This window comes from Gobio gobio (genome assembly GCF_949357685.1).
Source record: "Gobio gobio genome assembly, chromosome: 1".
NCBI lineage: Eukaryota > Metazoa > Chordata > Actinopteri > Cypriniformes > Gobionidae > Gobio > Gobio gobio.
The window spans coordinates 63,118,530-63,136,490 of record NC_137097.1 but is presented as its reverse complement, the minus strand read 5'-3'; the positions used below and the strand labels follow the sequence as shown (position 1 = coordinate 63,136,490).

The window sequence follows — 17,961 nt, the reverse complement described above, 5'->3', positions numbered from 1 at the left end:
TTCATCCGTCTGGCTCCTCTGAGGAAACGGACGATGAGCTCGTTCCTTCCTAGCGTGCTACCTAGCGTCGTCTGAGCGAACGCTGCTATAGCCGCCACATACACTTTGAGCGTGGAAGGGGACCTGCCCAATTCCAAAAGCTCTTGGAGGAAGGAGAGCACCCGCTGGACCCCACATTGCTGTGGGTCCAATCCCTTGGAAACACACCACTCAGTGAACACTGACCACTTAGAACTATATAACCGCCTCGTCGAGGGGGCTCTAGAGTGTGAAATTGTGTTCATAACCCCTTCGGGCAGGTCAACGGGTATCCGTTGGTCACCCATACATGCAGAGACCATCGCTCTGGATGGGGATGCCAAACTGAGCCTCCTGCTTGAGAGAGAAGGTCTGCTCTCAGCGGAACTGGCCAGGGGGGTGAGTGCGACAGCTTCACCAGCTCTGGGTACCAAATCTGGTTCTCCCAGCGCGGTGCTATAAGGAGCACCAGACGGCGCGTTTCCCTGATTTTCGCTATGACCTGGGGCAATAGGGAGATCGGCGGGAAAGCATACAGCGGGAGGCTGGGCCAAGTTTGGGACAGCGCATCCTCGCTTTTGGACAGAAACGTCGGGCAGCGGGCGTTCTCTTTTGTTGCAAAGAGGTCGAGCTCCGCTCTGCCGAACAGGCGCCATACCAGCTGGACTGTCTGGGGGTGCAGGGACCATTCTCCTGGGAGAATGAGGCCCCTGGACAGCTTGTCCGGGCCCACATTGAGGTGGCCCGGCACGTGCGCAGCTCTCAACGAGCGCAGCGAGCTGTGTGCCCACACGAGCAGGCGTTCTGTCAGATTGCCCAGACCTCTGGACCTGACACCGCCCTGCCGGTTCACGTAGGACACCACTGTGGTGTTGTCCGACCGGACTAACACATGGTGTCCTCGTATAAGCGGGAGAAACTGCTTGAGCGCGTTCTCTACCGCTATCATCTCCAAACAGTTTATGTGTAGGAGTTTTTCCTCGCTCGACCAAAGGCCCGAGGCTGATCTGCCCTCGAAAACGGCGCCCCAACCCGTGGTGGAGGCGTCCGTCGAGATGACCTTGCGGTGTGAGATGGCTCCCATCGTCACTCCCCTCTGGTACCAGTCGGCTACTAACCAGGGCTCTAGGGCTGACACGCAGCCCTGAGTCACTCTGATCCTGAAGCCACCGGACGCCCAGGCCCTGTGAGGCACTCGGGCGTTTAACCAGCATTGCAGCGGGCGCATGCGCATTAAGCCCAGCTGGAGCACAGCTGCAGCTGAGGCCATACGTCCCAGCATCCTCTGAAACAGCTTGAGAGGTGCGATTTTGCCCGGCCGAAAGTACGCAGCCATGCGCCGAACTTGGCGCGCGCGATGGGGTGACAGGCGGGCTGACATTGCCACAGTGTCCAGATTCAAACCCAGAAATGAGGTTGATTGCGTGGGCACTAATGAGCTCTTGGTCCAATTGACCGTGAGCCCTAGGCTGTCCAGATGGCTGAGCAGCATTGCCCTGTGGGCGAGGAGCTCGGCCTCCGACTGCGCCAGGATGAGCCAATCGTCCAGATAGTTCAATACTCGCATCCCTCGATTTCTCAGAGGAGCGAGGGCTGCGTCCATGCACTTCGTAAATGTACGGGGTGCTAGTGACAGGCCGAACGGAAGGACGGTGTATTGATAAGCCTGGCCGTCGAAGGCGAATCGTAAGAATGGCCTGTGACGCGGCGTTATCTTGATTTGAAAATATGCATCTTTCAAATCTAGGGAGATTAGCCAGTCTCTCGGGCGAATATGCGCGAGGATCTGCTTGGTCGTGAGCATCTTGAACGATCTTTTCATAAGAGCTTTGTTCAGACGCCTCAGATCCAGAATCGGTCTGAGCGACCCATCCCTTTTTGGCACGAGAAAATACCGGCTGTAAAAGCCTGACTCGCTCATAGAGTGGGGAACCGGTTCTATAGCCCCTTTGCACAGCAGCGTGGCTATTTCTGCTCGAAGTAGATGTGCTACTTCCTCGCTCACTCTCGTCTCTGTACGTGCACAGAAGCGCGGAGGGCGGCGAGCGAACTGCAGAGTGTAGCCGTGCTTCACTGTTTTCAGCACCCATTCTGATACACCTGGAATGGCTTCCCACGCTCTCGCGTGCGCCACACGGGATAGAACGGCCTCCGGGCTCGAAACGCCGCGCTTCGCGGGTTTGACGGCCCGTATAGGAGGGGCGGGCGCAGTGCGCGCGCTCTCTGTGCTGTGGGCCAGCCGATCGCTCGCGATGGCTGGCCGCCCTACACACTGCATCTCTGCCGCTTCGAGCGGGGAGTGGCTTGTGTGCGGCCCTACACTCATCGCTCCGGCCACCCTGGGCGGAAAATAAATGGTGTGTGGTGCGGCGCGTGGCGCCTGAGGCATAATGTTCGCGAAAATGTGTGAGCGCGTTTGAGCGGGCACAACTCTTACGCGTGGAACATGACCGGTTAAGAGTGGCTGTGTGACAGCGCGTGTGGTGGTTAGTCGTGGACGCAAACAAGCGGACACGTGACCTAACTCTAGCACTCGAGCGGCCGGTGGCCGCTTTATGTGAGTGGGGGACACAGGGTTTATAGTGCTTGTGTGCAGGGGTGAACACAGAAAAGTGGGCACATTTACTGCATTTGAAACATACGGCGCGAGCCGTGCGACCAGAAATAATGCAACTTTTGTGATTTCTCTGGTTCGCCGTAAAAACGGCGGTTATTGACAGGCGAGAAGGCATTTTTGCCGGCTCGTTGGCTGCGTGAAATCCATCTGCAGCAGCCACAGTGGTGGGGGCTGACAGGAAAAAGAGTTTTGACGGTGGTCCGGCCGCGGCGGGACTTAACCGTCGTTTCTCGCCTCTTGTTAGGAGGACTTTGGAGGCTCGGGCTTCAGCGTGATCCTAGGCCGGGGGCCCCGAGGTGGAGGCGGCTTACCACGGCTGGAAGAGCGCGATCTGGGGCGGCCGCTCGGTCTTCTCTGAGACGAAGGGGGCCGCGCTGGGCGCTGCGCGGAGCTCGTTGCTGGCTGGTCACGAGGACGGCGAGCAGCGGAGCTATTGCTAGCGCCGGGGCGTCGAGGCAGGAAAAGGTTCATGGCCTGCGTCGTTTTCTGCACTTCGGAGAAACGGTCGACGATCCCCTTGACCGCTGGTCCGAAAAGCCCAGACGGAGAGAGCGGGGCGTTTAGGAAGGCCGCGCGCTCTGTTTCTCGCATGTCTGCGAGCGTGAGCCAGAGGTGGCGCTCAGCTACCGTGAGGGAGGCCATAGAGCGTCCGAGGGCCTGTGCTGCGGTCTTGATGGCGCGAAGGGAGAGATCCGTCGCGCTTCGCAAATCCGTGATTAACTCAGCGTCACAGCATTTCTCGTCCATGTCGCGGAGGAGATTAGCTTGGAGGATTTGCAGCACGGCCATAGAGTGCAGAGCGGACGCAGCTTGACCGGAGGCAGCGAAAGCGCGGCCGATCAGCGATGACGTCACTCTGCAGGCCTTAGACGGGAGGGCAGCCTTTGAGCGCCAACCAGAAGGCGGGCAAAGGTGCGCTGCGACCGTCTCTTCCACCGGAGGGATAGCGTTGTAGCCTTTCTCGGCCGCGCCGTCAACTTGTGAGAGCGTCGAAGAAGCCTGAGACGAGACCCTCGCGGAGAATGGCGCGTTCCAGGACTTTGCGAGCTCCTCGTGAAGCTCCGGCAAAAAGGGTGCAGTCCTGGAGGTGGGCGCACGGCGGCGACTGTTTAGGAAGCATCCGTCAAGTCGGTTCGGCGCTGCCACCTTGGGCGGGGCCCATTCGAGGCCTAGCTGCTCGACAGCCCGGGTGAGAAGGCGCAAGAGTTCGGCGTCCTCACCCGCTCGAGAGCGTCCGGAGCCCCGGACTGAAGAGGACGCGGAAGACCAGTCCTCGCTGTCGGAAGCCATGATGGAGCAGCTGTCGGCGCGTTCCGCGGCCGCATCCGCCTCATCCCCGGAGGCGGCAACAGAAATGGCGGCCTGGGGTGGGGGCGGGGAAGGCGAGAGTGAAGCGGGCGGGAAAGGTTCCGGCGAGCTTCTCTCTGCGAGCTCCGGAGTCCGCTGCGAGCGGCGCTTCTTCTTGCGCGGCGTGGCAGGGACTGGAGGGATATCATCTTCGAACAGGACGAGTCGAGCCCGCAGGGTCGACATCGTCAGTTCTTCGCACTCTTGGCATCCGCCAGCGTGGAGTGCGGCGGCGGCGTGATCACGGCCCAGGCAGAGAGCGCAGATCACATGGCGGTCCCCGGAGCTGAGCTGTGCGTGACACGAGCCGCAGGTGGAACGAGACATTTGTATCAACGCTCGGCTCTTTTTGTGAAAAGTGTGACGCAGCGGCGACAACACTTTGAGCGTAAAAGGATATGGGGCTGCCGGATAGCAGAGCAGGCACGGAAGGCTGAAGGTGGCGCGATGCTGCCGGCTTCCTCAGGTGCTGTCCTCTGCTTGCTTGTCTGCACGGTCACGGCGGCGGGTTCCAGATCCAGCGATGCGAAGGGCTACGCTGAAGAAAAGAAAATCGAATATGCAGCCCGTGAGCCCTGCTTATATACACGTGGCCACGCCCCACCTGTAGGCAAATGAAGCCAGGTGGGCGCGAAGCGCCCTCATTGGTCGCCACGTCACGCGGGCTCACCGATAGGCTGCTGCAGTTGCCAGCAGAGCAGCCAATAGCACGCTGGAATAGCCTGCTATGGTCTGCCAGGCTGCCGCACTGCGTTGACAATGTTACAAAATTAAGGATAATTTTGGGTTTTTCAGAAATCTCGAAGAAAGAATACTTTCCCGTAGCGTAAGGAACTTACACAATACGAGAGAACCTCTCGTAAGAGAACTATTGATTACCTTAGCATGCTGTCACAGGGTGGAGAAGGTGTTATTGAATTGGTTCACTCATGATCGGACTTGTAACGTTATGGGTCAGGCGCGAATGTGTGTGTCTCCGCGTCTGCGCGAGTGTGAGTGAGTGAGTGAGTGAGTGAGTGAGTGAGTGAGTGAGTGAGTGTGTGTGTGTGTGTCCGCCCGCGCGAGTGTGTGTGTGTGTGTGTCCGCGCGAGTGAGTGTGTGAGTGTGTCTGCGCGAGTGAGTGAGTGAGTGAGTGAGTGAGTGTGTGTGTGTGTGTGTGTCCGCCTGCGCGAGTGTGTGTGTGTGTGTGTGTGTCCGCGCGAGTGAATGTGTGAGTGTGTGATTGTGTGCGTGTGTGTGTGTGTGTGATTTAATCATTGTGTTTGTTGATATTTTGCAAGTCTTCTGAGCATTTCCCCAGACGATTCCTGGGACTGACAGTAGCTGAAGCTCATTAAATATGCAAATCTTATCCAATCCTAGCCGTGGGCGTTTACTTCCAAGTGTTCAGTGCGGCACGCCCATCAAAACCGAGCGTTTTTCAGAGAGCCTCAAAACCATGGCAGAACGTCATAAGTTGATCTCATCATGACCTCAGGCAACAGTATAAAAAAATAAAAAAAGCCAGTTCATGACACCTTTAATCTAATTTAATCTAATTAACCCAGTAATTGCTGGAGCTTTATGATTTTGTAAACGCATTAACACCATAGACCTAGACTCCCTGTGTTCTACCACCGGTCACAATTATGACCAGACATAAAACCCATTTTTTCATGGACTTTTCAATTATTTTTCTACATAATTTACATTGATTGTTTACAGTTTTTCTCAGTCGCTTTGGAACATTTCTCAGATCAGAATTGAAATTCTCAAAGCTACCTGTTCAATCTTCACATCATTGTGTCACTTGTGCACATCAAAAAAGCAGTTTCTCATTTCTTTGAACAAGTTGTAAATGCTTGTGTACATCCATGCAAATGATTATGTACAATTCTCTGCTGTTTCCTACATTATCAGTTGCTTATGTCATGTTGATCAAAATGTATTATAATGGGTCTCTGTTGAATAGTCTCACCCCCCACAACATTTAGGCATTAGTTCATAGCACAAGTCTTTACATGCAAAATGGTTGAACAAGTTGTCATAAAATGTCAAGAATATTTCTATACATTTCTGTTAGACGTTCACATTTCTACTTTTGTTTTTTCTGGGGGTTTTTTTCTTTGTGCTATGCAGTGCTGTCTTTTCCTTTCTGTATCGCAATGACATGTTCTGTCAACAAATTACAGTACAAACAGTAAAAGCATAAATGTGAATCTTGTCCAGTCTCTTGCATTCAAACTCCCACATACACTAAGGTGTAACCTACAATTTACAATAATTGTCATCAAAATTTTAGCCATATTTACATCAGAACATCCCTCCAGAGTACAGTTATATTGATAATATGACTAAGCAGTTTGACTGTCTTATTCATACACAATGACACAAGGACTTGTCATTCTGATGGCACTGACATGTTCATTGACACAGATATTTACTTTTGAGAGATGAACCAAGGATTTTGAGCAAGAGACTGGCTTTTGCAGGTAATCCATGGTGTTTTGCTATTTGTACGAATTGTTTTGAGAAATGCACTTGCTGTTTTGCAAATGTCGAGGATGATTCGACATTGTGTTTTGCTATTTGTACGAATTGTTTTGAGAAATGCACTTGCTGTTTTGCAAATGTCGAGGATGATTCGAGAAATGTACCAAAGCGACTGAGAAAAACTGTAATATCCTTAGAAAAATACCATACAAATTCATGTATGTCATCTCTGGGAAACTTTTGGGATAAAATGGGTTGTTAAAGCTTACTGCAATGAACGGAAAGGATTCCATTGTTCAAAGTGAAAGAGTTTACCACCTGTCGATTTCATTCCACTAAGAATGTTCCCACAAATTCTTACCCCGGAAACTGCCAGAAGGTCATCTGAATGAAATAGCACAGGAAATACCAAAGCTGATGGATTGTAAGGTCGGACTCCAGATTATCCTGGTTATAACTGTTCCACGACAAGTCATCGCAGGAGGTGATGATGAGCTGAATGCCTTCAGGATGGACCTGGGTTGGACTATTGTTCACCACGGGTTGCAAAGTCAACAGAAGTCCCAGGCCTGTGCCATCGTGTATCAGTTAAGGAACTCCCAATATTGACACCTGCCTCTGTCATCAGAGCCCTTGAATCCAACTTCAGAGATACAAATGCAAAGGAAAAGAGCATATCTCAAGACAATATACAGTCCATGCAATACTTGAACTATACCTTTAACTGTGTAAATTTCCATCCATTAGCCCAAAAACCGGATACTAATGACTTGGTCAAAAGGAATTCTGCGTGTAAGCCTTTTCAGCATTTTGGTGAAGTTCTCTTAATTTATTGATATCTCATTTTAAATCTGACTCCATTAATAATTTTATCTGACTCCAATTCTATCTGACTCCATAAAGTGTGTTACATTTAGAGTTTATCAGCTGATTTGAAGATTAGTTGCGATTTAATTTAGATTGTTGATTTTTCGTAGTATCACTTATTTTCAAATATTAATATCCTCCATGGGACCCGGAGTCTCAAATAGGCTAAGCGTCCGGATTTCGCTTGCTCTAACGGACACAGATTAGTCAGTTCTGATATTACAGAGGATTGCAGGGTGAACTATCTTACCTCTAAGTGAGACACACATGTGCACTCATAATAAAACGTGTAATTTTAGTGATAGTCACGGAAACTGCAACTTATAATAACAGTGGCAGTCAGAAATCAGGTTTTCCCTCATGCATGGCTCAATGCTCCCGCTATGGGGTTCCCAGTATGATCTGCCCTGGCAGAGAGATCTGCGGTAACCCCTACTTACCCCGCATGGACATGAATAAAATAACGATTTCAGAAAGATACAGAATAAATCAAGATTAACATTTATTTTGGCCAGACCGGAAAAGTAAATAAGTAAACAAGAATCCATGGTACACAACTGATCAGCGTAAAAACATAAAACACAATTGCAAAGCAATATGAAAATAATTTAAAAGAGTCATCATGTCTGGCACATCTACATGCAGTTTGCACGGGGGGTTCTGACTACAGAATATTCCCCCTGAGAGTTAGATTATCCAGCCTTAAATACTTCAACTAGGACAAAAGGTTTGTAAATATTTGCAACACCCCCACCTGGTTTTGGGGGAGTGGATCAGATATCTTTGAAGAAATTCCTCAAAAGGAGGACTGAATTCTCATTAGTTTTCCAATCTTTCTAATACTACCAGTGACTGCAGTGAAACTGAGACCATTTTACCATTCGCACTGAGACCTTTAAAAAGACATCAAACATGAAAGGGATAAAGCAATAGATTTACAAGATACATCATCACTGATATATCTGCATTTGGTGACTTGAAAACATGGCAAGGAGAGGGCAAAATGGGGAGGGGGGAGGAATGTTTGTCAGGGTGTTGTCACAGTTTCTGTGAGATCTTTCTCTCAAGATTAGTGACTTTTATTGTTCAATTGCTGAGGTGTGTATCTCAGCTTTTGTCTTAGCACCAAAACCGACTCTTACAACTGTACTTTAACTAATTTTAAAAACATCTTATTATAGCTTCATGCATCCTTTTTTATCAACACCTGTGGGTAAGTTTTATAAAGAAAGGCACATTTTTAATGATCAAAACACAGACGGAGTAGATTGAGTCCAGCAACACCCTCAAAGCTTCACAGTCGTTTCCTCTTCATGGGCTCGACATTTCATTCTGTAACATTAGGCAGTTTTGATTGACATGCTGTTAAATGTTTGATGAACACGTTATTTTACATTTGCGTTAGCAATCTTCTATCACTTGTTTCAGCTTCTTCTTCTCCTGTATTTTGATCCGGAGATTCTGTACTAGAAGATGTCATAACACCCCCTACCGTATAACAGTGAAAACATAGCTGGAAAATTCAGTCAATGGCGGAGAAAGATGAAGTAAATTCCTATGTACACTACCAGTGGTCTAGCCTACATAAAAATTCACATTTGCAGAATTAGGAACATCTGTTTAAAATCAATATTCTAATCTATATTTTCAAACAATGTAAGTTTAATAATACTGTATGTAAAATTATGTTAAAAAAAAAATATGTTCAACTATATACTTAATTATACTTTTAAGTATATCGCGATCCAAAGATTGAGTACAAGTTTAGGCCAAATATACATTTTCTGTCAGTATAAGTGAAGTATACTTAAGTGCAATTTTAAGTATATTTCTGAGAAGTATATCAAAATTAGACTTTCTTAAATTTAGTTTAAAAGAAGTATACTAATAGAACACTTGAATAAACTTCTTTTTTGTAAGGGAAGGTAGGGGACGCTGTTACGAATCTCCCGAACGAGTACAGTATCTCCAGATCAAAACAGGAAAAGAAGCAGCAGAAACTAGCAATGGCATATATAAGCAGATGCATATGAAAAAGAATGCAATCATCAGCAATAAACAGCATATAAATCAAAATGGCCTAATATTACAGAGTGAGCGAAGACCCAGGAAGTGGTCAGAGAACTGCGCAAGCTTTGCGGCTGTTGATGGACTCAATCTCCATCTATGTTTTGATCATCATTATGCATTTGATCCAGACGTGCAGTAGTCTTTGACAAAAACGTGATGATCTCAGCTTTTTGCTCAATGTTGCTTTTTGATTAAACTTACCCACATTCAAGTGTTGATAAAAAAAAAAGAATGCATGCAGCTACAACAAAACAAATAAAACAATTTGTTTAAAATCAAAAGGTCTGTTCTTTCTTTCGATATGTTGCATGTTCATGATATTCATACAACAAAATATTCTAGTTAAAATACAGATACACAGACTAATGGCAGACCACACTCTGGTTAGATGGCTTGCGATTAACATGTTCTTCCTTCTTTGACTTTGTATGAAAACTCTGTGAAACTGTGAAACACATATTCAAGCATATTAATTTCCCTAAACAAACTGTCAACTGAGAAAATTCATAACATATAACACTGAAGAAGAATTCAAAGCCAAAAAAGCCCAAGTTTATTAGCCGGCAATTGTCCTGTGTTTTCTAAAACATTTTGTGCAGAGCTGAAATGGCTTTCACAATCTTTGTACTCTGCTTACAGGAAGAGGCACTACTGAACTGAGCTTAACTTGTGCTCAGCTCACATTCACACACAGAACACATTTAAAAGATGTTGCAATGATTAATGCTTAAAGGTGGGATAGGTAAGAAAGATCTAAAACACTTTTGTCCAAATTTGTTTAAACTTTCTTTATATGTCAATACATAATTAAATGTAAGTACTCTGAAAAAGAGAGTATAAAAATCGAGTGACTCTAGACTTTTTAATCTGCAATAAACACCGCTCATTATTTTCGTTCGGGCCGAAACAAGTGATTGGCTTGGGCGACTGTCACTCTCTCTCGCTACCATGGCTACCGCCGCTTTTGCTCCAGGATCTGCCCACATGCGCGCGCCCCAGTGTTGCCAAGTCGGGCTACTTCAAACACTGTTACCGAGGGCTGTTTTTCATGTCCGCGGGTTGAAGCGACCCTAATTATGTGATATTTTGCCCCGGGATTTGCGAATTTTAGCAAGCAGCCCTACCAAAAAGACACATATTTTACCCCCCAAATGCGATAAACACGATTGGGCTTGTTTTGGGCTAGTTTTGAGTAGCAATTGGGCGGATTTTGTTGTGAAAACCTGGCAACCCTGGCGCACCCGTTTGATTTGAGTTCAAGAGGCTGTGTTTCTGCTGGACAGGTTATCTTTCATTTTGATTATAAATTGTTTTGGTTTATGTTTTCATGAAGCATGTATCACTAGCACACGTAGCTGCCTAATATAGCTAACATAACATTACTTAGCATAAAGTTACAATGTTATACACTTAGCGAGCCATTAGTAGAGATGATAAATACTCAATATGCTTAGCTCAAGTTGATCGCTGTCGTGTTGAATTTCGCAAAATGTAACTTTAGATAACAAAATGCATGTGTAAAAGCTAGTACACCGCATCCAGGAACTTTTTTTAGAACTAAGTTAGCTTTAGCTACTACCCTCTCTTTTACCATGTTCACCGGGAACTTTACCTACACGTTTATCTCTGCCTTTGTGTCGTAGACACTGTGTTGTGTGTGTATTTTAAACTTTACCAGTATCGTTATTCTAGCTTGATAGTGAGTACTAAAAGACATCTTATTTGTTTATATTCATAATGATAAAGTTAGATTTTTTATTACATGTGATTCTGACATTATGTCACTACATGCACTCCGCTCCTTCTTCTCCGCTCGTCTCAGGTAAATAATGCGTCTTTCAGCTGAGCTGATCGCTGTCGGCGTGGCGCGTTCATGTGTTTTGGGGGCGTGGCTTTGGAAAGAGCCCAGAAGGGAGGAGGTGGAGTGAATGGAAATAATGAGCTGTCTTTAAAACAGTCGTGAGAGGTCTACAGACACTCAATTTTTATACTTTCTTTTTCAGAGTACTTACATTTTAATTATGTATTGATATATAAAGAAAGTTTAAACAAATTGGGAAAAAAAGTTTTTTAACCAAATCTTACCTACCCTACCTTTAATACCTTTAAATGAGGTATTACAAGGTGACAAACAATAAAATATACTTGAATACTGATGTTATAATGTCAAAAAATGACATTTGATTATTTACTCCAGCTTTGTTTTTCTTTTAAACAGTTCTCAGTAGTATTTTTCTTTTCTTTAGGATCCAAATTTTACACTGGACATCAACACTACTAAAATTGTTTATCATATAAAAGTAAATATTGTTTTTTTTTTATTGTTAATATTTTGACCCAAAATCTTGATATTACTTTTAAAAAATGATTAAAGCAGTACTTCAGCACTGGGAAGATGAATGTGTATTTAAACTGTGTCATTTATGTAGTAGAAATGTGAAATAATTTTTGAATTTGGTGCCTTCTAGACTGAGAAAAGACAGAAAATGTATTTTTGTGTCATGTGGATGAAAGACAACAACTCCTAGAATGCACTTGCTTTGCTGCCCTACCACTCCCAAAGCCACGGCTACTGGTTATCATTTTACATTCTGTGAGTGAGATCTCTCCCCTGTGGGCGGGTTGAAAACATGCAGAACTAGCTTCTACTGGCTGTAGTCTCTAGGCTCTGGCCAAAAATTATATTTGCGTCATCTGAGGATTTTTTCCAGAAATAAAATGCATAATTCTGTAATCTCAGGGGGACACGAGGGGGGAAAGTACCATAAATCGAATATATACCGGATTTCTACTGATACAAAGCTTAATGCTAAATCACTGAAGTTACCCTTTAAATGTTATGTCACATGTATTTGTGAGAGATAAATGGTTTTAAAATTTTAAACAAATAATATATTATCACAAAAAAATTATTATGTTTATGTTATAAATTAGTATGTATAATTTGTATGTTGTGAGACTGGATTTGTGTGTCACTATCAGTCACTATCAGATGTTATATTTCATGGTTTAAAGGCAGGAATTTATTTATAATTAAAAGTGATGTATTAAAAGTGATTCACCCCCAGCTCTTAATGTGTTGTGTTTCCTTCTGAAGCATCAGTGAATGTTTGAACTGTTTTTTAATAGTTGTGTTTGAGTCCCTCAATTGTCCTCAGTGTAAAAAGATGGATCTCAAAGTCATACAGTCCCCGCTGGAGACGGTTCAAATATGCAAAAGATGCTGGAAAACTGAAGACTTTTCGGGACCTGGAGGATTTTTATGAAGAACGTTGGGCAGTTTAACTGCTCAGGACAAACAAGGGACTCATGAACAACCATCACAAAACAAAAAAAAAACAGCCGTGGATCATCCAGGGCACGACACAGTATTGAGAATCAAGGGTTCATACACTTTTGAACAGGGGTTATTTTAATAAATTCAGCAATTTTTTTTTGTCTTGTGGACTATATGTAAACATTTTTAAGTCAAATATCTTATTCAGGACAGTATTAAATAAAAATGTTTTGTATGATCTCTTATTTAGTTAGAATTATTCACATTTTCACAGAATTTGCAAGTGGTTCACATACTTTTTCTTGCCACTGTACATTGATTCATACACATGATCGGTGAAGCGCTACAAGACAGCAGAATCATTAGCTAATGATTCATTAAAGCAGACAACTGAAAGTTGAAAGGCATGGCTTCGAACTGTTGTGGTAATTAACACATTCATTTACACTATTAGTTAATATAATATTTTATTATAGGGAATTAATCCATTATGACACATTTAACTAATAACAATTAATATACTTAATCTATTAATCATATATTATGTTCATTAGTTGCTGATGCAGTGATCATTAATAAAGGGTCTAGTTCTTCAGGAGCCAAACATTAACTCATGATTATCTGTGCATTAGTTAAGCATGAATAATGTATATCAGTGCCCCTGTATTGCAAAGTGTTACCTAAAAAAATATATTTACTATAATTTTTATGCTGTGAGATTCATTTGATATTTATGTCCAAAAGTTTCAAAAAGAATCACAAAAATTCAAATGAATGTTGAAGAAAATGTAATGGTAACATTTAAAGGCAGGAATTTATTTTTAATTAAAAGTGATATGTAATAGCAGTTTTCCTGATCATGCATATCAAGTTATTCATTTACATTGACTTTATACACATAATCGGTGAAGCGCTACAAGTCAAAAGAATTTTTACTTCTTCTAAATGACAATCAATAATGCAACCATCAAATGGAAGAAGATACAAACAGTCCAGAATGTGGGACGACTACCTGTGGAAGAAGAGCAGTGTTAATGATGGTACACTACAAACAGAAACACACACAAGTAGTGGTTTTACACTCAGTGAAGAAACACCCAAACCGACATCCAGAAATGTGGACATCCAGTATGTGTCATAAATCAACTCAAGTAAGTCATCAGATATTTCACAAATGTGCACTCCAATTCCTTCCCCATTTTCAAAGAGAACAAAATGACTAAAAAATATCGAACAGACAGAGGATATGCTGTAAAAAATTTTTATCTTTAACTGACCTGTAGATTTGAGGATGAACACTTTGCTGTCTTGTCCCTGAGAGTTTGTGGCAGTGCACGTGTAGTTTCCTGGACTGAGTTTGGAGGACTGGATCACTGAGGAGCTGGTCGTGTCTTTCAGATGTATTGAGTGCCATGAGTACGTAGGAGCCGGGTTTGCCTTCACTGTACAGTTTAGCGTGACCTCATTGTTTATATTGATGGTCTCTTCTGAACTGGAGTGTTTTGGTTTATCTGAGAAGGACAGAGGGACATTTTTCAGCACAACAGCACCATGATGAGCAGCTCTTATTACAGTTTTTCTCAGTCGCTTTGGTACATTTCTCAGATCAGAATTGAAATTCTCAAAGCTACCTGTTCAATCTTCACATCGTGTCACTTGTGCACATCAAAAAAGCAGTTTCTCATTTCTAAATCTCAAGTTGCAAATGCCTGTGTACATCCATGCAAATGATTATGTACAAATCTCTGCTGTTTCCTACATTATCAGTTGCTTATGTCATGTTGATCAAAATGTATTATAATGGGTCTCTGTTGAATAGTCTCACCCCCCACAACATGTAGGCATTAGTTCATAGCACAAGTCTTTACATGCAAAATGGTTGAACAAGTTGTCATAAAATGTCAAGCATATTTCTATACATTTCCGTTAGACGTTCACATTTCTACTTTTGTTTTTCTGTGGGTTTTTTTCTTTGTGCTATGCAGTGCTGTCTTTTCCTTTCTGTATCGCAATGACATGGTCTGTCAAAAAATTACAGTACAAACAGTAAAAGCATAAATGTGAATCTTGTCCAGTCTCTTGCATTCAAACTCCCACATACACTAAGGTGTAACCTACAATTTACAATAATTGTCATCAAAATTTTAGCCATATTTACATCAGAACATCCCTCCAGAGTACAGTTATATTGATAATATGACTAAGCAGTTTGACTGTCTTATTCATACACAATGACACAAGGACTTGTCATTCTGATGGCACTGACATGTTCATTGACACAGAAATTTACTTTTGAGAGATGAACTAAGGATTTTGAGTAAGAGAGTGGCTTTTGCAGGTTATCCATGGTGTTTTGCTATTTGTACCAATTGTTTAGAGAAATGCACTTGCTGTTTTGCAAATGTCGAGGATGATTCGAGAAATGTACCAAAGCGACTGAGAAAAACTGCAATAGATCAGCTGAAACCTTTTTTGCATGTTAATTCACTTCACACTAATCCTTAATCCTTCACACTAAAGGCCTTTCAGAAAATAAGAAATTAATTAAACTGAATCAAATTACAAGTTTAACAATAAATAAACTTACAGTAAACTTCAACATAGAGAGTTTTTGATGTGACTTTAGGAGGAGGTTGAGGTCCTTCTTTTCCCAGTTCCAGCTCTGCTTCACACCAGTACTGAGCCCCATCATCAGCTCTGTCTGGACGGATCAGGAGTTTAGATGTGTTACTGACTGGAGTCTTGATGGTGTCAGTGAAGGTGGTTTGATTCACCAGAGTCTGTCCTTTGTACCATTTGACAGTGAGATACTGAACAGGAGCCACATTGAGAACGTCACACTGGAGCTCATACTGGTTTCCCTCCATCATTGGTCCGTTGTGATTCGCAGTGCTGATGGACACACTGTCTGGAGTCTCTGTGGAGGAAGATTTACACACTCTGATATCTGCAGTCATGAATGTGCATATGTTAGATATTTCTGAGGATGAAAAGATAAAAATATCAATAACAGAAACTCACTGTAAACAGTCACTGGGAGCTCTGATAGACACTGGTCATCATTGTAGTTTATGAAGCAGGATGGCTTTATGTCCCATTCTCTCAGGTTTGAGACTCTCCATGTGATCAGACTGACTCTGCTCATAGGCACTGCTCCCTCATCGGCTTCCCATCCCATCCCTTCATGCGCGACGGAAGTGCTACAGTCAGCTGAAACAGAATCGCCGAACTTCACAACAACTCTCTGTGGGTTGAGCTGAACAGGACATGCAGCATGTGTACCTATTAAACACATTGAGAAGGATGTGATTTAAAAAGGATGAAGATTCAGCAAGAATTGGATTACAAGCAGACACAAACTGACCACTGGTCCACGGCCTCTAGAGTTTTGTATTTTATAGAGTTGGGCCGATGACATTTACTTAAAGGTACCCTATGTAACTTTTTTGTCTTACCCTGAATCACTATGGCTAATCAGCTTGAGATCCTTTCCATCTAAACTGGTTATATCTCTTAAGCCCAGTAATGTTTTATGAGCAGATAATCTCTCTCTCTTTAGAGAAAAGCATTCATCCACAAAGTCAGGCACAGCGAACCACAACCAAACCAATGTTCTTCCGTGAAATGCATGCAGTTTAGTATAGGTAATAAAAAATGTTATGGGTTGCTGTACAATCATGTTATGCTACAAAATAAAAACGGTCACACTTTATATTAGGCGTCCTTAATGTATAATTGCATAAAATAATTATATTGTTAGGTTCAATGTACTTATTGTGCTCATATTGCAAAACACTCTTGCTGCTGTTAGGATACGGGTAAGGTTATGACAGGTTTGGTGGTGTGGGCAAGTTTAAGGGTGGGTTAAGGGGTCAACAGTGTAATTATAGATTTCATTACAGAAAATAACTACAGATGTAATTACATGCAGATATTTTTAAATAGGGTTAGTCCAAACTCATGTCAACTAAACAGAAATTAATATAACAATCCAAAATATGGTCTTAAGACAAAAACAAAGTTATAATAACTTAGCCTACAATAAAGAAAAGCTCAAGTTTAAAACATATTTAGTCTCATTCCAGATAATGCATCAGAATAAAAGACAGAATTAAGTCATCATACAAACCTGTGAAAAGCACAAGCTGTGAAACTGCCGAGAGATAAACCAGTCCAAAGAAATGTTGAAGCATATTTACTCAGAGAAAAACAACTGATCAGAAAATGCTGTAAATAAGACGCAACTGTATCACTGCAACTCTGACTGTAAGTCTGTGACTGAGTAGCTCGAGCAACGCAATACTGAAACAAAAAAAAACTAACCACACCCAAAATGTGTACAGCTACAAAACCCAGAAATGGAACAAAATGAAATGTAGAAACAACCTGAATCCTTGTAATGAGGTTTCCCTAACCAACCAGAAAAGCTGAGACTGATGTTGGTTAACACGGAGTTCTTTTGGTTCATAATAATTTCATGTTCTCACAGAAATTTAACATCATTAAAATAACTAAAATCTGAAGTTTTTCTGAAAAAACATTTTTGAAGGGTTCCATGGGCAGAAAAGTTCTGTTTTAATGGAAAATGTTATTTTTTTAATCATAGACTCTGGTTTTAATGCATACAGCGCCCACCTGTGGTAATTGAGCAGAACACAGAAACATCTGATTGACATGGGTTTATCTCAACACTTCTTACAAGATCCAGGTTGAGAGATCAGATTGTGGCTTGGGATCCTGTGAAATGTACAGTAACTGCCCACATGAAAAAATACTATAGTATATTATAGTAAAATTACAGTAAAATTACTCTAGTAAATACTATAGTGTTTTTGAACCATACTGTAGTAAAGATAGATACTACAATAAATTGTAGTATATTGTAGTATATTATAGTATTTACTACACTTTATATTTACTGTTAATTTACTGTAGTATATTTACTATAGTACAGTTCAAAAACACTATAGTATTTACTAGAGTAATTTTACTATAATATACTATAGTATTTTTTCATGTGGGCAGACATAGAGAAGAACCAAGAAGGATCTCTACTTTCAAAAGAAGTTGTGGGTTGCTAGCTAATCTGAGATCATCAATATTCTTTGCACAGCGGCACAAATGTTTTTGGATGTGTTTAGGGTTTTGTTGATGTGTAAATTCTGCCAACTGTCATTATGGTGTAATCTGTCAATTTAGTGACGCTGCTTTAACGCTTGAGCAGCAATTTACAGTGAACACTGAAAACAGCTTTGGGCTGGAAAAGGAGTCATTAATATCAAGAGACAGGCTA

The 17,961-nt window shown here is 42.8% G+C and overlaps 1 protein-coding gene across 1 annotated transcript; it reads right to left on the bottom strand.

The window, feature by feature from the left end:
- Positions 1–12,782: 12,782 nt before the first annotated feature.
- On the bottom strand, positions 12,783–17,136 carry LOC307137021 (intercellular adhesion molecule 4-like). Its single transcript, XM_079834501.1, has 5 exons — positions 16,798–17,136; positions 15,690–15,950; positions 15,256–15,585; positions 13,946–14,179; positions 12,783–13,680 (listed from the first exon to the last, which is right to left on the bottom strand). The coding sequence occupies exons 1-5, from the start codon at positions 16,859–16,861 to the stop codon at positions 13,610–13,612; spliced, it is 960 nt and encodes a 319-aa protein (XP_079690627.1). The 5' UTR covers positions 16,862–17,136; the 3' UTR covers positions 12,783–13,609.
- Between the last annotated feature and the right edge of the window lie 825 nt (positions 17,137–17,961).